The sequence below is a fragment of the Bidens hawaiensis genome, unplaced genomic scaffold (genome assembly GCF_021521415.1).
Source record: "Bidens hawaiensis isolate Kalapana, Puna unplaced genomic scaffold, B.hawaiensis_p1.1 tig00019922_1, whole genome shotgun sequence".
NCBI lineage: Eukaryota > Viridiplantae > Streptophyta > Magnoliopsida > Asterales > Asteraceae > Bidens > Bidens hawaiensis.
In genome coordinates this window covers 187642-211480 of record NW_027493024.1, presented here as the reverse complement: position 1 = coordinate 211480, position 23839 = coordinate 187642, and the positions used below count along the sequence as shown (strand labels likewise).

The 23839-nt window shown below is 34.0% G+C and overlaps 1 protein-coding gene across 1 annotated transcript; it reads left to right on the top strand.

Annotated features, from left to right (window-relative positions):
• Nucleotides 1-1979: 1979 nt before the first annotated feature.
• LOC143559464 (MADS-box transcription factor ANR1-like) lies at nt 1980-23797 on the top strand. The gene is made up of 4 exons (XM_077048039.1): nt 1980-2161; nt 18964-19042; nt 21734-21795; nt 23692-23797. Exons 1-4 carry the CDS (start codon nt 1980-1982, stop codon nt 23795-23797), a joined length of 429 nt encoding a protein of 142 aa, XP_076904154.1.
• Nucleotides 23798-23839: the final 42 nt, after the last annotated feature.

Below are 23839 nucleotides of genomic sequence, written 5' to 3'. Positions count from 1 at the left end.
TAATGAATTACTGTAAAGCGAAATGAAGAGTGTTTAAAAACAAAATTTATTATGTACACAAAAGTGGCACATGTCACCTCCCGTAATTTAATGCCAGTTGGCAATTGCTATACAACTCAACACCATCTAAAAAAGGAAGTCGAGTGATCTTAATGGGCCACGTGTTGATGATCTATATGTTAATTAAGGTATCAAAAACCTAGTACACAAGATAACATATAATTAAGGTTATTTTCTTATATATGGCCGACCACATCACGTCTGACCTACTTGGGTAATTTGTTAATTTTAAGGTAATCAACCTATAGTTGCTACTTTTTTCCAACCGTCACATGTCATTGCCTTATCTCAAGTATATAGTTTATTTCGGACTCACGAAAACAATGGATATTAAATAATATGAATCTTCTTTAATATCTTTTTCAATATAAATATAATAATAATAATAATAATATATTTACAGAAATAACACTAACACATTTGTATTTAGTTTATATGAAGAAAGAAAATAATAAAAATAAAAGTTAAATCATATGTATGCAATATACTAGGCGGGTGCCCGCGCGATCCAGCGGGTGAACGCAAACCCTACGAATCACATAATTAAGAGTGTTCATGGTTCGGTTTAAAACATTTAAACCTTTTAAAAACGATCATCAGTTTGGTTTCACGGTCGGTTTATTTATTTATTTATTTTTACTTTCACTCGGTTGGTTGGTTTCAAAATTTTCAAACCGTAGCTAACGGTTTGGTTCACGGCTTATGCTGAAAACCGGCCATATGAAATCAGACCAAACTTAAATGTTGTATGCATTTTAATCTCTTTTATTATTTAGTATTTGACAAGTTTTGTTATATATATTAGATATAGTTAAGATATAATTGAACAAAGTCTTTTTTACTATAAGTAACATGACTATTACAACTTTAAATTAACCTAATTCCAGTATGATTTTTTATAATATTTGTTTCTTGTTATAATTTCACATCTTAGGTGTTCCATTAATTTTTACCATTTATGTTGCTAAAATTATCATTTTTTCAATTTTGTTATATATAAGAGAGTTGGTAACGATTCTGTTTTAATTTTCAATGATTCAATTTTGGTTTGGCCGACGAAAAATCGATACTAATGGTTGGGTTCACAAGTTTAACTTACAAACCATCAAAAATCGGCATCGAGCACCTCTATGTAACTTATTAATTTTTTAAAATTAAAAAAATTGTAACAATATCATACTCAAATTAAAGAGAATAAAATGCTCGATTTTATGGTGCACTTTTTTTACAAAAATATTAGCACACGAAAAAATTATTGTCATTTAAAAATCGTGGTGAGAAGTTACTTTAAGATTAAAATTAAAAACATAATATGGTTAAATGTTAGAGGGTAGACTTGTAAGTTAGGTGAATTGCGTTTAAAAGACAAGTTTACCTCTTTTTACACATGTACTTTATGTATTAGCATTTGTAAAACTTTTAAAATCAAATGTCTTAATTTATCATTGTGTCATGTATTATATATAGTATAGATTACATGATTTCTAATGTATCCATTATAATTAAATTAATAATTAGCATCCATGGTAGCATTAAAATTAAAATTTATTATATTAGCCTATCTCTCCACCTTTGTTGAATAAAACACGTCTTCCAAATAAGAACTCTTACTTTCTCGCCTAAGAATCTTAATCACAGTCAAATTGGGGTAAGCCTTTTCTCTCTCTAATCCACACCCTTAATTTTCATCAATATTTCTGTCTTCTTTGCTTTAATGATCTTAAAGAAATCTAGACTTTCTAATATTAGAAATTCGTCATTTTTCTTTTGTTCCTCCTATAGCATCATCAACAGAATACTTGGATTCTCCACTGATATATAGTATCTCACTTTATTTTTTTTCCGAATCTATTTGTTCTTGATGTTGATTTCTTTTGATCTGATATTAAGATAAGTAGCAGGTTGTTGAAACCTTAACTATGGGGAGAGGGAAGATTGTAATCAGGCGAATCGATAACGCAACTAGCCGGCAGGTTACCTTCTCGAAAAGAAGGAATGGGTTGTTGAAGAAGACTAAGGAATTGGCTATTTTATGTGATGCAGAAGTTGGACTTGTAATCTTCTCTAGCACTGGGAAGCTCCATGAATTCGCTAGCTCAAGGTTAGGTCAAGTCTCTCTCATCTCTTGATTCACATTTATACTGGCTGGTTAACCTTGTTCATACATGCCCAAATGTTTAGGTCTTCTTGATACAAATGGAAACATTAGGGCACATATTTCTTTCTCTAGATATATATAGACCAATTGATTCAACCCAGTTTGCTGCTGTACATGTTGCTGGATCTTGTGTTTTCAAACCAATGTGCTTTACAGAAAGTTAGAATATCAATCTCTTTGAGAAGGCACTAAACTCAAGAAATAAGAATATAACATAAATTTTATGATACACAAAATGATGATGATTTCTTAATCAATTCAATCCAGTTTATAGCTTTGTTGCTGGATCTTGTAAACTAATGTGCTTTAATTCATAGAAAGTTACAAAATCAATCTCCTTGAGAAGATCACTCTAAACTCAAGAAATAAGAATACAAATATGATACACAAAATGATGATGATTTCTTCCTTGTGCCATATGATTTACTGACTATTGCTGTTACCTTAATTATAAGGGCCATATATGGTTGTCAGGAAGATTGTTTTGTCAGCAATGGATGTAGGATTTTCATGTTCATGGCACAATGAGAAATAAAAAGGAGAGCATATGTATCCATAGTGTTTCTTATTAATTAGGTTGAGTTTGATTTAGGTCGAATATTGAAACGAACTCACAACGAGCTTTAGTTAGTCATCAAGAGCTTTAGTTACATGAATTGAATGGTGTACTTTTTTTTTTTTAGTTTGTGGTTACATGAGTAGCATATATTAATAAACATGATCAAGAGCTGGCTTCAGGTGGGACTGCACCAAGATAATTAGCAGCCCATGATATATATCTTATTTGCAGTTTTCTATTTCAAAGCTACTCTTTGTATGGCTTCTTCATCTGGGGGATTCTAGGTCTTAAGAAACGTACATATATATCGAGGTGAAACCTAGCTATTGAATGTGTAAATTGTAAAGTGTGGAGTCCCAGTAGCTAGTTCATAGTTGTAACCCCGTAGACAATCAGCCCGTGCACCTGTTACTGTGGCTTTCCTGCCTTTCCAATATTATTCAACCCTGTGCAACCAACTTCACAACATGGATGCTGAAAGTTGTGCTGTTTTTCTTTATCTCATAAACGATAACACTAATAAAAGCCTTAAAACATTTTGCTAGTTTTAAGATGTATACCATAACTACTGCATTACCAATTTTAACCTCAACAAATACCTAATGCCAATAACCTAGGCTCATCTTCAACATCATGAGTCAGTATTCTTTAACCTTACAAGGTGAAAACTGGTAATTTATGAAATCATAGTTAAGAGAATGGATGGTATATATACTTGAGATAAATTAGGATATGGAGCAGGTTAATTGGTTAAACACAAGGAGACCAATGACACTAATTAAATTGTACGGCGTACAAGAAGTTGATAAAGGGCAAAAAGACTTGTAATAAATAACACACAATATTACAGGTGCATTGGTTTACATTAATTCTATATATTAGTTAAAGTTATAGTATAATTATATCTAACATAATTAGAAAATATTATTTGATTAGATTTTCTTTATAAATATGCTCATTAATTTTGATTTTTTTTCTTTATTTTACTTTTATAATAATTGATATCAGCTAAATCTTGATTTCAAGCTTGTTTTTGATAGAAAAGTAAAGACTGGTGGTTGTGCACCAAACAAACAATCAAAAAACAATAAGAAAGATGTACAACAGAAGATCGAAAGTTATGATACTTTTTATTCAACCTAAACATAAAGTTCATAACTTTATTTCCACAATGGATGAGCTCTCCCGAGGTGGTGGCTTACACAATGACCAACCTTACAAATGAAGCTCTAGTTCCCTATTTATGACACCTTGAGCCTTGTTCTATAAGAAAGCCGCCTCCGCTGAAATGCCTTCTGCTTTCGCAATTATCTTGGTGACACTCAAAAGTGTCGCCATGAGTCTCCGCGACTCTCCAAGTATCATCACTATCCATGAAGTGTCGCTATATGCCGGGCAACACTTCTAGCATTGCCAGCACATTAAATGACAGTACTAGTGTGTTGCAAGAAGTGTCACCCAATAGTGTAAATTGACCAGATCATTTAATTGATTATATCATTCTCAAATTGCAGACCCAACAATTTCCTTATAGAATCATACCATCAGTTCTTCATGATATCCAATGTTCAGCTCTGTTAAATGTCTTTACGCACATTTGAAAACTTGTTGTCTTTCAATGTCTGGCATCATCTTGCATCTTCATGAAACAACTGACAACCTATAAAGTATTTCATTATTGTTCTCCCTCCTCAAATGTAGACTATCCTATCTCAGTCAAAACCCGTATAACTCAATTGAGTATAATCATAGTAATCAAAAGCGCTCTCTTTGGACGTCTGGGCGATATTTTTAGTCAATGCACAATTCTAGCGACTTGCCATACCATAAGGCACAATTTTAGGAGGTTTTGACTTTTTTATGTTTTATTTTTTTATTTCTTTTAATTTATCACTTACCAATTTAAACCTACATACCTAAAATTCATTGGATTAACAAAATTAGTCCCAGTCTATCTCTAGTAATCGATAACACACTGTATTTCACAAAGCAAGAAACAGAGGGTACGACCAGTAGAGTAGAGTATGAAGTTAGTAACTGTAAAGATAATCATGTTTATTTATTGATTTTTAAAATGATGTGTACGCTGATGTTAATAAAGAGCATGCAACTTTTAACAGTGATCGATTCTCATATTTTTTAAACTTTAGTTAATTGAAGATGCATGCTTTTTACTAACAATGATGAATTTTTTTAACAATAATTGAAGATGCTCGTGTTTTTTGTACTTTAAAATTATTTAGTTTGTTGTTGATCGAATAAACCGTCTATTGTTTTAATTGAAAATGCCCAGTTTATTATCTTTTGAATTTGCAGTTGATTGAATGATATATTTTGGGATTTGAGATTATTTTGGAACCTTATGCTGAGGAGTATGGTATTAAAATATTTTGGTAATTGAAAAAAGTGATATTTTGCATTACATAATGTATTTTATTTTATTTAAATAGGCTTTTTTTGTTTGAGGCCCATATCTTTTTGTGCCTGGTGTCTAGGCTTTTAGAGAGGTCTTTACGCCTTGAATGTGTCTAATGCATTTTATAACTATATAGTATTGTAGTAGGCATAGAATAAATGTTTGAACTTCACCATTAAGCGATCCTCAGTTTTTCAGAAAGCAACAAACCTTTTGTCAATACTCCCATTTGTCTTCACAATGTCCTTCAAAAAATTCATGATTTTTCTTTAAATAGGAAATTTTATAAGGGTGAAATGGTCTCCAGGAGAGAGAAAGGGTGGTAATGATTTATAGGAGATTCGTCATTTAAAATAACAGATCTCTGATTAAATACATGGTCTGTCAGTTTTTATCGAGTGAGTTGGACAATTATCCGGTGCTTCGTCATTTGAAATGTCGGAGGTAGAAGATTTTTTGTGTGATCCGCCATTTTAAATGGCGGATGTCAGTTTTTCTCATCCTCCACTTTGACTAGCGATTCACGATACCCAAAGTAGTTTGTCCGTATATGTCAAATGTCGTTTTAACAGACCTCTTCCATCTGAAATGACAAGTGTTGTCTAGACATCCGTCATTTCAAATGACAAGTGTGAACAGTATTTGCCAGATTTGACCATTTATTAGACAACTCTAGTATCTCATTTTTCTTTTTATAATACCTTTATTTTATTTTTTTTAAAAAGAATAATAATTAGTATTATTTATAAAATAATATAATTAATGATTAAAAAATAATTTGTATTATTAAAAAGACTAATAATTAGTATTATTAATTGCAAGGCCAATAAAATGTGACTTGTGATATCAATATGACAAAACTCGTTATATATATATATATATATATATATATATATATATATATATATATATATATATATATATTGCTTAATCAAATTGGTGAGGTCGGCAAGAATTCTAGATCCGAGACGGAAGTTTAGGTGCACGCGTTTAGTTTCAACTGGGAAAAGGCTTCTAGAATATTTGGTTTTAGCTATAAATAGGACTTCATTTACTAGTTTTATGTGTGTGTTTTGTAATGTGTAATCAACCACCCAAAGGGAGCTCATCTTGGATGGGATCGGTCCATTTATTATATAAATCTTTTACCGATTAAAGAGTCGTTCACTATCCTTTATATTATCTATATATTTTTGTTTGATCGTTTGATTTCACCACACCCGTCTCGATCATGTTCAAGAAAAAATCCGTTCGTTTGTTGGATCCGACGTTAAGGGACCTACATTAATTAATATTAATTAGTACATATATTATTTTTGTTATTAAATATAAAAATTTAGTTCAGTCATAGTTTTTTTGATATGTTTTTTTTGATAAAATTGAATTCTGTCATTTGAAATGGCAATTGTTATCTGGACATCCGTCATTTCAAATGGCAATGTAAACAGTATCTGTCATATTTGATCTTTAATTTGACAACTCCTAACGTTACATTTTTCCTTTTTATAATACTTTTATTTTATTTTTTAAAAAGAATAATAATTAGTATTATTTATAAAATATAATTAATTATTAAAAATAATTTGTATTATTAAAAAGACTAATCTATTTTTACTTTTATTTGTTAATTATTAATAATTAATTAGTATTATAAAAAAGACTAATACTTAGTATTATTAATTAATATTAATTAATGCATTAATATTAATTTTATTAATAAATGTAAAAAATTTAGTTCAGTGATAGTATTTTTCTTTTTGATAAATTGAGTTTTGCCAGCAAGTGTCGTCTGGACATCCATCTTTTCAAATGGTAAATGTGAAAAAATATGACAGAACTCAATTAGTATTAATTTGACACTCAATTTTATCAAAAAAAAATCCCTTATAAAAAATATGACAGAACTCAATTAATATTATCTTTATTAATAAAAATAATATTAATATAAGAAATTAAACAATCAATATTAATATACTAATCATAACTTTTAATATAAGAAGATTATAAATAAAATAAACAGATTAATATAAAAAGAAAAATGAAACATTAAAGTTTAAATTGTAAAATCTGGTAGTGAGGGTACTGTTCACATTTGCCATTTAAAATGATAGATACTTAGACAATACTTGCCATTTCAAATGGCCGAACTTAATTTTATAAAAAAAAAACACCCTCTTAACTCAACTAATATCATACTCATTAATTAAAAGTAATATTAATATACTAATTAATGTTAATTAACAATATTAATTATTATTCTTTTTAATAATACTACTTAACTGATAATAAATTAATAAAAGTAAAAGTAGATTAGTCTTTTTATTAAAATAATTAATTATATTATTTTATAAATAATGTCTTTCTCAAAAATAAAATAAAAGTAAAAATACATATAAATACAATAAATATAATAGGAAAAATGAGACATTGGAGTTGTCAAATCAAAGGTCAAATTTGGCAAATATTGTTCATATTTGCCATTTAAAATGTTGGACGTCCAACCTACACTTTACACTTGGCATTTCAAATGGAAGATGTCTGTTATAGGCATTTTGACAAATAGGGCAAAAGGCATTTTGACATATATGGGCAGGTTACTTTGTGTAATGTGAACCGCCAGCCAAAGTGGCGGATCAGAAAAAGTAGCATTCACTATTTGAAATGGTGAATCACATAAAAAATGTATCACATCCACCATTTTAAATGCCGGAACACCAGCTAATTTTCCAACACACCCGACACAAATTGACAGGCCTATATATGATTAGATATCTGCCATTTTAGGTGACGAATCTCCTAAAAATCATTATCACAATTTCTCTCTCCTAAAAACCATTTCGCCCTTAGGGTGTGTGTAGTGGGCGAATTTTGGCTTGAACACAGGGGGGGGGGGGGGGGGCGACGTCTATTTGTCGCCTAATTAGATGTTTGGAAATAATATTTTTTAATGTGTTGTGTGTGCATATGTGTTTGTGTGTGTGTATGTGTATTAGGCTACAACACCATCACACCCTGAAAACAAAAATTCCTCATTTGCTAATTGGACGCTACATATCAAAAATCGCCTCACTTTGTAGTCTTTGCACTACACATAGCCTTATAAAATTTCCTATCTAAAAAAATTCAAAAATTCATGCATGATATTTTCTTAAAAAAATCGTTTTTATTAAATAACTTCCAATCTTTGAGATATAGAAATAATTCGGTGTAAGGCCCCGTTACCAGTAGCCCTACTTTCGTGTTGGATTTACTCATAAACACAGTTCTAAATATCAGAGTTAATTAAAACATTCGCGGAATATAAAAGCTTTCATAAAACATTTCATAACAAAACACATCTTGTCTTAAAACATCATTTTGTCTTTCAAAATAAACAAACATTAGACTTAAACGTCTTGAGTCTTCGGATGCCAGCCTCTTATTCAGTGCCACGTGTCTCCTCAAGCGAGCTGCCTCATCCTACTCACCTGCGTGCATACTAAAAGTCAGCTACGCTGAGTGAGTTCTAGTTAATCATACACTATACAATACACATAAACTTATATTCTTTCATTCATACTTTCATACTTTCTTTTGTATTAACTTACTTTCATATCTTACGTTATAAAGAGCATTACGCCCTACATTCCTCGAGTATTATTAGGGCTCGGTACCCTCCTTCCTCGAGTATTATTAGGGCTCGGTACCCTCCTTCCTCGAGTATTATTAGGGCTCGGTACCCTCTTTCCTCGAGTATTATTAGGGCTCGGTACCCTCTTTCCTCGAATATTAGTAGGGTTCGGTTCCCTAGTTCTCGAATATTAGTAGGGTTCGATTCCCTCTTCGTTACCATACAACCATACATCATACCTCGAGTATTATTAGGGCCCGGTACCCTCTTCGTAACCATACAACCATCCTTTCCTTCTTTTATTAACTTTATCCATTCATACACATAAGCATACATATCATACTTACCTTATACTTAGCGTTACAACCTGACAGTACGTGCAATATCCGAAAATCGTTCACGTACCATCAAGCAATCATTCATACATTTCACATTATCCACATAAGGCATACACTTATCTCTTAGGATAAGCGTATTAACAAACATATTGAGTATGCACACAGCCCCGAAAACATAACACATAAATGGGGCTAGAAACTCACTCGAATCCTGTTACGCTCTTCGTTAATAGTTATCCCTTTCTTCAGTTGTGCACGGCTAACTGTATAATATTTACACTTATCAATTAACTACTACTACTCATGTTGTATTTCTATCTTTATATGACCTACAACGAACGGTGGTCCGGGGGCAGCGCCCCTGGCAGCGGGGTCTAGGGGCGGCAGCCCCTAGCAGGGTCCAAGGGGCAGAGCCCCTGGCTGGGGTCGAGCTTTAGGCGAAGTTATCAGTTAGGCGAACTTGGCCTTAGGCGAAGTTACCAGTTAGGTGAACTTGGCCTTAGGCGAAGTTATCAATTAGGCGAACTTGGCCTTAGGCGAAGTTACCAGTTAGGCGAACTTGGCCGTAGGCGAAGTTAAGCTTTGAAGGCGAAGTTAAGCTTTTGCAGGCGAAGTTATCAGTTTGCAGGCGAAGTTGCCCAGTTCGCAGGCGAAGTTGCCCAGTTCAGCTACGGGTTTGGTTTTATCAAGCATTTTGGCGATTTTAATACCCTTGTGTAAGGCCCCGAACCCGGTAGCCCTACTTTAACGTCGGATTTACTCATAAACACAGTCCTTCAAATCAGAGTTTATTAAAACTTTTCGCGGAATATAAAACATCAATCATTTGTTACAAAACATTAAATCTTTTCTTTGATACCATAACACAAAACTTTATATTTAAAACATCTTTACTTCTTTCTTCAGATGCCAGCCGTTCAATCCATGCCGTGTGTCATCCTCATGCTAACTCTATAATCAGCTCACCTGCGTGCATACTAAAAGTCAGCTACGCTGAGTGAGTTCTAGTTAATCATACAATACCATACAATACCTTATTACATACATACGTACTTAACCTCATAACTTTCTTTCATACACACATAAGTACTCATACCTTCATTCTTACTTACATACTTTCTTTCTTACTTACATACTTTCTTTACATTCATAATCATACGTTTTAAAGAGCCTTTCGCCCTATAACCTCACAGATATTATGAGGGTCTGGTCCCTAACATCACAGATATTATGAGGGTCTGGTCCCTAACATCACAGATATTATGAGGGTCTGGTCCCTAACATCACAGATATTATGAGGGTCTGGTCCCTAACATCACAGATATTATGAGGGTCTGGTCCCTAACATCACAGATATTATAAGGGTCTGGTCCCTAACATCACAGATATTATAAGGGTCTGGTCCCTAACATCACAGATATTATGAGGGTCTGGTCCCTAACATCACAGATATTATAAGGGTCTGGTCCCTTGTTTTCGAATATTAGTAGGGTTCGATTCCCTCTTCGTTACCATACAACCATACATCATACCTCGAGTATTATTAGGGCTCGGTACCCTTTTCATAACCATACAACCATACAACCGTCATTTCCTTCTTTTGTTAACTTTATTACGTTCATACACATAAACATACATATCATACTTACCATATTTATAACGTTACAACCTGACAGTACGTGCAATATCCGAAGATCGTTCACGTACCATCAAGCAATCATTCACACATATCATACTTACCATATTTATAACGTTACAACCTGACAGTACGTGCAATATCCGAAGATCGTTCACGTACCATCAAGCAATCATTCACACATATCATACTTACCATATTTATAACGTTACAACCTGACAGTACGTGCAATATCCGAAGATCGTTCACGTACCATCAAGCAATCATTCACACATATCATACTTACCATATTTATAACGTTACAACCTGACAGTACGTGCAATATCCGAAGATCGTTCACGTACCATCAAGCAATCATTCACACATATCATACTTACCATATTTATAACGTTACAACCTGACAGTACGTGCAATATCCGAAGATCGTTCACGTACCATCAAGCAATCATTCATACATATCATACTTACCATATTTATAACGTTACAACCTGACAGTACGTGCAATATCCGAAGATCGTTCACGTACCATCAAGCAATCATTCACACATATCATATCATTCACATAAGGCATACACTTATCTCTTAGGATAAGCGTATTAACAAACATATTGAGTATGCACACAGCCCCGAAAACATAACACATAAATGGGGCTAGAAACTCACCTGAACTCTGCTTCTTTTTCTGATAGCTGTAAATCCCTTCCTTAACTGAGCTCGGCTGACTGTACAAGTTACACGTATCAATACTCGTCTGATCTAATCTGGTGGCCTAGTATTAGCTTACTTTAACTTATCGCTTTTAATTTATTTTCTAATCAAACTTGGCTTTAGGCGAAGTTAACCCTCGGGCGAACTTAGCTTCGGCGAAGTTAAACCTTAGGCGAACTTGGCTTCAGGCGAAGTTAAACCTTAGGCGAACTTGGCTTCAGGCGAAGTTAAACCTTAGGCGAACTTGGCTTCAGGCGAAGTTAAACCTTAGGCGAACTTGGCTTCAGGCGAAGTTATCCTTAGGCGAACTTGGCCGTAGGCGAAGTTATCCTTAGGCGAAGTTACGCTTGAAGGCGAAGTTACGCTTGAAGGCGAAGTTCATCAGGCGAACTTAATCTTGCAGGCGAAGTTATCGCGCTGCAGATCTGTTTGCCCATAACTCCTTCGTTTCTTAGCCAAATAACTCGATTTTGGTACCCACGGAATCGTATGATCGGCGCCTACAAATCCCAACCATCAAATCGGCCTAAAATCGACGTTTTAGGGGTCCGATTTGGGCAGTTTGGGTTTCGGGTCCGGTTAACCCATCCAATCCTAACCATTTTCAGTAATATTAACTTTGTTGGATTTGTTCTTACCTTACCAACTCAGATCTATCAACGAAATCTCGGGTCTCGGCTTCGAATCTTGATCGGTTAGAAAGCGGTGTTTTGAGTGTGTTTAGGAAGTTTGCTGAAAATGAAAATGGTTGGGATTTTGGGGGTATTTATATCCCTGAAATCCCATTCTCATTAATCCAAATCCATAACCAACATCCATTACCCGACACTAGCCCGACTCATACCAACTCCTACTCTTTTATTTATTTCCTGATAACCCGAGTAAACTTTCCCTCTATTAGTAAGTAATATAATTAATATCACTTTGAAATTTCGGGATGTTACACCTTGTTATGGTTCGACATCACCCACTAACGTTTCCTAACCATTTTCGGTCGTATATATATCCCGTATATACTATAAAGCTTGGATCTTTAAGCTTAAGGACATTCAAAAGGCTAAACGTTCAATAAAACGTAAACTTTAAAGGTCAAGAACATACCTTTAGCGCTCGTTCGATCTTGGTTAGCTTGTTTATGCACTCTAGATCTCGTGTAATAAGATCTAATACCAACTAACGTTTACTCTCTCTCTCTCGGGTCTTGCTCGCTTATGGTGTGTGTGTGTGTTTGGAGTGTGTAGAGATTATGATGGAAATGAAATGAGGGTTTAGGGTTTTAGCTTGGTTTAGGGGATATTTATATCCCTTAAAGCCCATGGACCTAAGGCCCATTCTTATTTAACCCATCTCAATTAATCTAAGTCCATGATCCGTTCTTTACTCGATATTAATTAATTAATAACGCGAAATCACTAAACGTAACTTTCTTTATTCAACATTATAAATTTTAGGATGTTACATTAGGCATTCGATCTTATATACCAAACGAACCAACCTAGGCACACTTCATCTTTTGTCAGGACTACTAGGTCTGTAAACAAAACGAATAAACATGAACAAGGCCTTGTTCATGTTCATTTGTTAATAAAATAATGTGTTCACGAACGGTTCAGGAACACTTACCGAACGAGATTTTATGTTCGCGTTCGTTCATTAAGGAAATTAATGTGTTCACGAACGGTTCACAAACACAAACAAAATCGATAGAGCATAGAGATTGAGACCGATGTATTCATCAATGTAAATAATGAAAGCATATAAACGAATCGAATGAACACGAACAAGGGCATGTTCGTGTTAGTTCATTTAACTTTAAAAGAACACGGACACTTAATCGAACAAATATTTCATGTTCGTTTATTTAAAATGGGTATTTGTGTTCGTTTGTTTAAAATCTAAACGAACATAACTGAACAAAGATAAAAACAAACATTTATGAACAAATGTAAATGAACACAAATATAAACGAACTTAAATGAAAACAAATTAACAAATATAAGACCTTTAAGCATATGACCTATCTAGATAATATTTAATTATTTTCTATTAGTTATACATAAACGAACATAAATAAATACACATAAACGAACGTTCATAAACATAAATGAACGAACGGAACATGTGTTCATGTTCGTTCGTTTAATTAAGAAAGCACAAATTTTTTGTTCATGTTCATTCGTTTATTAAATAAACGAACATAAACGGACTTCCCGCCCAACGGTTCACGAATAGTTCATCGAACACTCAGTTCATTTAAAAGACTAATAGCTACAGTTCCAGAACGATTACGGGTATGTTTATCCACTTAAAATCATCCGCATCCGTTCGACGAACAACCCGTGATCATTTATCATGTTTTTGGTAATATATTGGATGGAGATAGTGAGAGGTTTTCAATATTTAAAGTAACTCTCTAATATTTAAAAACTAATATAAATTATTATGCTAATTGTAAAATGATAAATGTAAATAGTTAATCAAACAAATGAAATATATATAACGTAGTGTAAAAAAGTATAGTTATAAAACAATAAGTGGCTTAATTATTTAATAAAGTTTTATAGAAGTTTATAAAATAAAAGTGAGAAAAATATGTAGCTTTCAAATAAATGAAAATAGCGAAATTAAATAAACAAAAGTATAAAAAAATTGTTTTTTTTATAAATAAAAAGGTGGGTCAATTACTTAATAAACTTCTTTTTTTTTTCATCAAATCTATACAATAAAAGTGATAAAAGGTATAAAATAAAATAAAACGTAAAGAAAAAATATAGCCTCATGGGCCAAAACCGCTAACAAGATTAAACGTAGGTTCATTCGCCGAAAATTTTCACATTAGGTTAAATTAGTTATAAGAGCAAAACCATAGGGTATGATACGGCAATTGAATGCAGTTGTGCATGACAAAACGTAACGAGACTAAAGGGGCTTGATTCAAGTCCTCTGGGTCATCCACTAAGAGAATTGGGAAGAGAGAAGGTTAACCTCCTAGTATATGAAACCATAAATGGAATTGGTTTGAGTGAATTACTTACGGTTGTCAAAGCCAATAGGGAAGTCAGGTCAAGAGTCTACCAATAGGGTGCGTGCGATGGTAAAATAAAATTTACACTTCTTGTTATAAAATTTTTTTATTGATAAGTGGCCAAAATTGCACATTATTTTTAAATGTTAGGAGTTAATTGCCATATATTTGCATTTTGAGATGGCTAAGCTATGAAAGAAACCACAGTCGTCAGCAACTTACCCTAAATTTTGCCAGTTAGAGATTTACATATGGGATTATCTAAATTGAAATTGATCCAGGAGGCAATTTTGTGGTGCGTGTATTTTGCTAATGATATGTTGCTAGTAGTAGAGAGTACAACGAGGTCGAATCAGAGGCATCATTAGAGTGCAAAGGTTTAATGATAAGTCTCTCTAAAATTGAGTGCATTTACTATAACTTTTGTGGTGCAAACGAGGAGGATAACCAAATCAGTATTAAAGGCCTAGTTGTCCAGCAGATAACCAAGTTTAAGTATTTAAGGTTGTTTATTCAGAGTGACTAGACATAGACGATGATGCAGCACATCGTGTTCGGACGAGTTGGTGCAAATGAAAAGTAGCCAGTGGAGTTTTATGTGACAAGAGGTTCCCGAAACGATTTAATAGGCACATTTTATAGAATTTAGTTAATTGGAAATGTTATATGGACCGATTGTTGAGCCATCGAGACACAAGAGCGAAAATGGAGGTAGCAATGATGAGTACGCTAAAATGGATGTCTGGACAAACAAGGTGCGACCGAATAAGAAATGAAATGTTTCAAGAAAAGTTAGGAAGGCGTTTATCTCATATAAACACGAGAAGGGAGATTGAGATGGTTTAGTCATGTGAAAAGGAGACATATATCGGCACCATATAAGATAAAGGAGGTTGTGATGGTTTGGTCATATGAAGAGGAAGCGTATAACGACTCTAATAAGAATCGTAGAAACCCTAATAGTGAAGGGGAGATGGATAGAAACAAACCCAAATTAATATGGAGAAACGGATTAGGTAAGATTCAATTCATTTACACCTCTATGAGAACATGATGATGATTTGGTCATGTGAAGATGAAACGTATAGCGACTCCAATAAGAATCGTAGAAACCCTAACAGTGGATGGCAGATGGATAGAAACAGACCTAAGTTAATATGGAGGAACGGATTAGGTAAGATTTATTAGACTTGCATGTCACACCCTAACCTACGGCGGAAATGTCGGGGCGCGAACTGTTGGTTCACAGCTTACAAGACACTATCATGCAAAATTTATATGACAATATCTAAATTATTTATTTAATTCTATCCAAGTACACAAGTCTTATTCAATTATAAATATAACCAAAAGAAATAATATAATATCAACTTGTCTTTTTATTTATAACCTTAAGTCTTTTCTAAAAATGATCTTCAACTTTCACTTCAACCCCAAAGAATAACCCGCAATATGCGTACAAAATAGATATGTTTCACGAGGTTAAGTAAGTAATCACCAGTTTTGACACTAACTATAATATATAATAAAAACTGCAAATCAATATTGTGAGTATCAACAATTAAATAATGAACAAATAATTGGTGTCGTTTGACCATTGCTTTGCGAATTGAGCTTTGGCTACTAATACGAAAGAAATACAAATAATGGTGTCGGTGGACCATTGCCTTGCGAATCGAGTTTTGGCTACTAAGACGGTACCAATGAGTTATGCTAGAATCAATGATGGACCCATCCGAATGCTAGAATTAAATACATAAGTAAGCAAATAACAAATAAACATTTAATTAATCAACAACACAATAATGATGATTTGCTAATATGGATTATATGTAGTATGAAAATATAAATAAGTACACATAAAGTCTCCAAAAAGATTTTAAAAGCAGCAAAATATGGGAGGGATTACTCACCTTAATGGTGAGCTAAACAACAAAATAAGAATAATAAACGAATCCCGATCCTTTAACGCGCTGACTGATCCAACACAAACTAACCTGAAACTATGAGACATTAAACTAGAATTAAAAACAAGAATATAGACACTGGAATCTGGTTAATTGGATATGTAAAACTCAAGTTATGAGATTTTTAATATTTAAGCGAGCTGGTACTGTTCAGAATTCGAACTTCGATCCGGGAGTCAGGTTCTAACCAGTATACTCAGAATTTTATGGTGAACAAAAAAGTCTTCTAGCCCGAAAGCTAGTTTTGACCACAAGATAGAGAAATCAAATAGTCAAAGGATTTGACTATTATGCCCTTAAACGAGTCACGATTAAATTGACCACCAAGACTCCCTCAATCCTAAAAATTGATTGAGGGCTTTTGTTAAGTGAATTAAAACATACAAAAATATAGAAGACAACTTACCCGAAAAATGATTAGAACTAGAAGATAATCGAGGTCAAAGGGATCTTGAATACCAAAGCCAAACTAAAGCTTAAAGTTGTTGATGAAACTTGAAGAAACCGACAATTGAAGAAAGGATTACAAAAGATTTTAGGGTTTAGGGATGTATTATGATTAGTTATTATACATCAAAATCGTTTATTAGGAAATAGTTCGTTTAAGGAAACCAAATAAGCTTATTATGACAAAATTGGGTCAATTAACCTAAAGATTTCAACTTTAACAACAAGATTAAGAGTTTGGACCTGCTATAACATTATAGGACTTATCTTGGGCTTAAGTTTCTTTAATTAGGTCAAAATAGGCTCAATTTAGCATTAAAAACGAATAAGCGAGTCAAACGAAAACACAAACTGATACAGATAGTAGCCCACGTCACGTGGCCTACATGGGGCTCTCTCCACGCGTGACGCAGCGTGGTGAGGGGGGTTCCCAACTTTGATTTTTGGCAAAATTAGTCCATATACTTTTATAAATGCGATTTTTAACCGTTTTAAGCGATTTTAAGGGGTTTTAAGAGTTGTTTGACGAGCTTGAAAGTTAAGAGAATATAAATTTAGTTTAACCAAGCTAAATGCTAATAAATTTAAGATTTTATAAATAGGAAAGATTCGAATTGCATTCCCGAGTCGGGTAAACGAATGCGAATTCAAATACGAAAAATTCGAGATGTTACATTACACTTTTATAAGAACATGACCTGAGATAGATCAGAGCTCTGAAAGGCGTAGGATTAAAGTTAGGACTTCTAAAAGGTTACTACGTTTTTCATTTTGCCTTCGCCTTACCTTGTTACCAGTATAGTTCTTTCACTACTTTATATCTAGAGGTAGTGTACCACAATTATTTTAGTACTTATTTGTCTTGTTGGTTTATGATTATGAGGATCTAAGTGGAAGCAGTCCTTATATCCCTCAAATAAAGAAAGGTTTGCCCCTTGCCACAATTGATTTTACTGGGCGTGGCTAAAAAGTCAATTTTGCCTTAAAAAAACATGTAAAAAAAGATATAGGCATGGTATTTTAAACCTTTTTTTAGCCATGTGTTTTACAATAAAACAATGCCTAAAAACTTAAAACGATCATGCCTTAACCTGGCCGTTAAAGTCAAATCTTTATTGTATTTTTAGAAATAAAACTTATTCTTAAACTAGCAGCAGTTTCAAGTCCCTTAGTTATTATAGATTAACACACCACGTTCAGATTATGGAAGACATTTTGTAAGGATATTGGTTTTGAGTATATTTTGGTGGCTCATATTATCTATCTTGATTCTTGCCTATTTATAGTATAAATGCTAGTATTTTTTTCAATTTTTAAAATGATTTTTTTACTATACATTCATGACTAAAACCATTTACAAACCATTTTAAAATGATTTCTAAAATGATAATCTAGTCATCCTGGTTTTTTTTATCATGATCTAGTCGGCATGTTCACGAACTAGTTGTCCCTAATTTTTTATAACACTTTTTCAAAATCTTCATTTGATATGATATAGTCGTCCAACAAAATTTACTAGTCGGCCCGTGTTTTAACAACGTGATCTAGTCAGTTTTGATCTAGTCGGCGTGCTCACGATCTAGTCGGCCCGACATAGACATGAACGCAGCCTTCGGGCCGACTGCTTTGTTGGCGCTTAGATTGTCTTCACGAACCAGTCGTCGCGTCAGCTTTATGGACACGTGTTCGTTTTTCATTGACTCTACGAACTAGTCGTCTTGGATTATTAAAAAGTCGTCCCGTCTTTTTCTTAATGAGCATTTTGGGAATTCTTGGTAAAAGATGAACTTCCCAATACATTTTTATGTAGTTTACCTTTTTAGAATTAGAAAACCATGGGTATCAAATTTTAAAACGTAACATATATTAACATACAGCTTAAGAATGCCATAATAAATTAGGGAAACAGTTGTACCTGAGTTATCTTTAATGTTCTGTTACTTCTGTATCTTTATTTTACACATGCATACAGTACTAGTTTGGTAGTCTTTGACCACAGTTTGGTAATCTTTGACCTTCTTCTCCCCATAAATTTGCAGCATGAAAAATGTGATTGAGAGATACAACAAAGTGAAGGAGGAAAATCATCAACTGCTGAACCCTGCTTCAGAAGCCAAGGTATTCTTGTTTTTATAAGCTTTCCATCAGTTATCTGAAATCACTTCAGGAATTATAGTTTTAGTTACACTCTGTGGTTCATCTACATCACTGCATGCATCAAATTCACCAACAAAAATTTTGCAATCATCATGCATGATTCTACATAAAAACAACATATTAATTATGCTGCAAATCCTAGAGTTCAAATCCTCTAATCAAACAGTTTAGCTGGATTATAAGACGGTTGTTTAGCTTTCCTAAAACAGTCTTGGATTTCATGATGCAAGTTCATCTAAGTGCCCAGGAAATCTAGTCGTGATTACCAAATTAGGCTGTATCCCTTGTCTGTTTTTAGTGTATGAAGATCAATGTTGTAAGTATTGTCAGCAAGTACACTTTAGTTTTAGTGTGTGCACACTTCACCAGACCGAGGTTATGGTCAGTTCACTAGAAAGACCAGTTTAGACCACTCCAACCGATTCAGTTGTTTGAGTTCATAAAAAACAACTCAAGCTTCTGTGGTTTGAATCTTGATCCATTGCAGCCGTCCAAAATGAGCTACTCACTTGGTTTCTTCTGCAGCGAGGTAGCGAGGGAGAATATTGCGTGAAAGAAGAGAAACGCAATGCATAATTCTCCTTCTGTTTACAAATAAACAGATGGTGTACGACATCTAAGCGCGTGCCTATAGTAATAGTGTAGTCATACATGACGCGATGCAGTATCTTTTACACGTGCATGACTAATTCTTAAAAGTGGTTTCACTTACACTTCTTGAATACCAAACTTTCGATAGAAATTAATCTAAGTTTAAAATATTATAATCTTCATGAGATAATTACATTTAAATTATTGAGTTCATATGCAACAACTTAATTGAAGAGGACGATGGATTACAATTTTGAGGGATGTGTGTATGGAGTTGAATATATAATACAGGTTTTAAGACCTATTATGTTAATGAAAAAAACCACCATGCGGTAATTTATGCGTAACATATTCATTGATTTTTAGAAGACATATGGTCACAAATTGCAGTCAGCCGGTTCAAGTTTCATGTCAGGTTATACCAGTTCGGGCCATAAATCAACCGGAACTGCACACCTGTATGTAAACTAGACAATAAGGTGGATAAGTGGAAATATACATCATTGTAGCGGTAAAATCCTACAAGGAAGATCAGTAAGAGCTGGAGAACTTGCAGGAATTTGTCAAGGTTAATGAATGATCACATATGGATCAATAGGACTGAAAAGAATACAAACATAAGGAAGATGGTGGACGTTGTTAAGTAGAAAAAACTAAAGAATATATAGATTGGATATGCGCCATTAAGGATTGAACTCGTCTTAGAGCCCAGCTTCCTAAGTGCTTTAATATCAGTTATTATATCCTGTGGTCTCACTGCAGTTGATCACATAGTTATTTCAACCAGAAAATAACTTTCACCAAGATTTATTTGGTGAATTAAGAAGCTGAGTAATGATGCTGATATCCTTACATTGTCTGGAAACTAAGATTGCTTTGGTAAACTCATGGAGGTACATGAGCTTGTGAAAAGCAAAAGAAAAGAATCTGACACACTATTTTGTAGAATATAGTTTCGGTTTGCAACGGTTTAGGCTCGGCTAACACCTATATGTTTACATTTGCAGAAATTGAACAGGGACAAATGGTGATCACCATATGTAAGAGGGATGTTCAAGTTTGAAGGCTCAAAAAATCCCATTGAAAGATAGTTCATTTTTATAGGAACAGATACAGAATCAGGATATCAAAGAGATCAAGTTTGGTACCAGTTTAATTACAGCGAACTACTGGTAGAGCCTAGACCAAGATGCATGCGTAGTAAGATTACAAGCATACAAAAAAACAAGCATATCCAATAAGATCCCACTCATAGAATAAGCTATGGGTAGGGTCTGTGGAGGGTAAGATGGGGCAAACCTTTCTTCTATCCCAGAAGGCAGGTGTTGCCCCAGCTGAGACCCCCCCGGCTTCAAAGACCTTTTCTTGACATGTAAAGTATGTTCTCAAGATAATCAAAACATCAACAAAACAAACGGTACTAAGAATAGAAGCTAATTAATACTTGCATCATGGAAATCACTATGGGGATGCTCCTGTAGCTGTCAAGAGGAAATATGTACTTGCAAGTCTGTCAATATGAGTCCTATGGTTTGTTAAGAAACCCTGATGTTGAATTAAAGATTGTGGTAAAGGGAGAATAAATGGTGAGCGTGAGCTTTTGAGTATTAGAAAGAAAAATGAACAAAGATCCACAAATTTTAAAAAAATAAATACCATAGGTATGCAAGTCATTTGTCTAAATTTCACTCCAAGTGAAGAATGTCAGGGTACCATCCCTGATGTATCATCTCCATGTTCACAATATTCGATCATTTAAACAAATTTACAAATCAATCAAATATATTTCTAAGAATCTTTCATGCAGCCACTATAGGACGGATAAACTAATTAGTTGAGTTTTATAACATAACGCAATAAAGATTTTACTAATGATTACTGGTATGGCATCATGAGCACCTCATCATCAACATGAACAGATTTTAAAGTTAAATGTAAAATGCATATCTACGGACACAATCCTCTTTGACTTGTAGCTAATTCCAAAGTCTGTATATCACTTGCATTTATCAATACTCTTTTTAAATTTTATATCTAAAGATTTCTTTTTTCGCTCACTAGTTTTGGCAAGGAGAAGCAGTTCAGTTGAGGCAACAACTTCAGTATTTGCAACAAAGCCACAGGTAAAGTCACTACTCTTTCTTTTGCTTTGCTAATTTGGAATACAGCATGTACATATATATAGTTTCATCTCCCTTCTATTTTCCTTCAGTCTATAATTCTTTTGTATACTCTGCTAGTTTAGCACAGAAGGATCATTCTTGTACCATAGGTTATGAAAAAAGAAACAAATTAAATGACTCATGCTAAAAAGATTTCCACAAACATAGTCTTGGAGGATAAGAACTTGAACCTTAATATCATCTAGTTATGAGATTCACCAGTATGTCCCCAACCTTATGTTAGTGTGAGTTAATCGCTAACCTTTAAAAATAATGATATTCAACTGACACTAGTATCTAAAGGAGTTTGATTCCCTGTAATCACTAATCAGGAACATGCATAGTAGTTTTATGGGTTGCATAGGTGTGTTTTCAACAGGACGGCACGATAAGGATTAAGACGGACACAATATTTTTGAAGGATATATACTGCAGCATTGTGGTGAAGACGTCAGCAAATGGACATTGGGCAAGATATATGTACCATGATGAGACGATCTGATGAACAGGAAGAGCTTCAAAGGCAATTCTATCTAATGAATGCCAAGATGAGAAAAAGGTAGCTTTCGCAAACTCAAGCATGATGAGACTATCCAAGAGTATGGGAAAGACTTCACGGCCATATTTCTTTTAGTCTCGGATATTTTGAACAGATAATCTCATTTCTACTTTCTTGATACACTACAACCATGGGCAAAATACGCAACTAAGGAGGCAGAGAGTGTAGAACTTTTCAAAGGTGATAGCAGAAGTAGAGGCACTCATGGACCTTAGTGAGACGAGTCGTGTAAGTGCGTAACCCCAAGGATGAAGAGTGGCGATGAGAAAGGTGGGACAGAAGCAAGGTGAAGTGCGGAATGAGTGAGCACGAAATCCATAAAGAATAAAGGAATGTCTATGAGTAGAGGTTCTTATCAATATGACGGGCCACATTAGGCGCGTGATTGCCCGAGCAAAACCAACTTTGCGAGACATGGTTGCAAAGCCGGTAGAGGAGACCAGGCCTGCTAAGAGGAGGTGGTGGAGGAGCGCATGGAGCATCAAAGGAAGATGCTAAAAAGGATAATCAAGTTCATCAAACCGGGAGCCATATACAATATAAAATAGTAATGCAAGAAAGGCACAATGAGGACATCACGGGTTTAGGTGGGGAAGAATGTGTCGAGCCACCTAAAATATTGATCAAAAGGCTCAGGAATTCCAAAAGGTTACTAACAAATCTTGAATCAAGGAGCCTTAGAAGAAGGATCATCTAGAGTTCTTCGTGAGCAATGTATAGAGATTTCTTTAGACATCTGTGGAAAGTGGAATCATCATGGACAGGCATGGATAAATCATTAGAAGAACCTGGAATAGTTTGCATAGATCGAGTATAGAAAGATCTAGATTAGGACGTTTCTATACCATAGGAAGAGTAATATATATAGCTTGAAAGAGCTCTATAAAGCAATACCAAGTGTTTTTTGTTGATATAAATGTGCTTCACTCTTTATGTTGTGTGAATCACTACAAGGTTTGAAGTTAGACTGGCTTGGATAGATTACTAAGTACTCCACGAAAGCTTAGAAAAATAAGTTCATCACATAAGCTCAGCTTTCTTTCCTTTTAGTTTGCCCTTTATCTGGAGAGACAAATTGTTTGTAAATCTTATGTCTCTATGCTGATTTAAGTTATGTCTAACTGGCTAAGAATGGCAAGGTGTATACAGTATACTTTATACTGTAAACTATAGAGCAGAGTTCATCCACTTTAAAAATATTTTACTTCCATCAGCTTAATACTGTCTTAAATTTCTAAAATCTAAGAGTAAATAAGTAGGACAAAAAACATTCTTACTCGGGTATACTATTCTTGCAGGCAGCTATTAGGAGAAGAACTTTCTGGTATGAATGTCAATGATCTGCACAAGCTGGAAAGCAAACTGGAAATGAGTCTAGAAGGTGTCAGAATAAAGAAGGTATGATAGATAATCTTACTTTGTAGCGAAACATGTAATAAATCACTT

Coding starts and splice junctions, on each gene's coding strand:
- LOC143559464 (XM_077048039.1), top strand. CDS start 1,980: ATGGGGAGAGGGAAGATTGTAATCAGGCGAATCGATAACGCAACTAGC. Junction 2,162..18,963: donor CATGAATTCGCTAGCTCAAG/GTTAGGTCAAGT, acceptor ATAAATTTGCAG/CATGAAAAATGTGATTGAGA. Junction 21,796..23,691: donor TATTTGCAACAAAGCCACAG/GTAAAGTCACTA, acceptor CTATTCTTGCAG/GCAGCTATTAGGAGAAGAAC.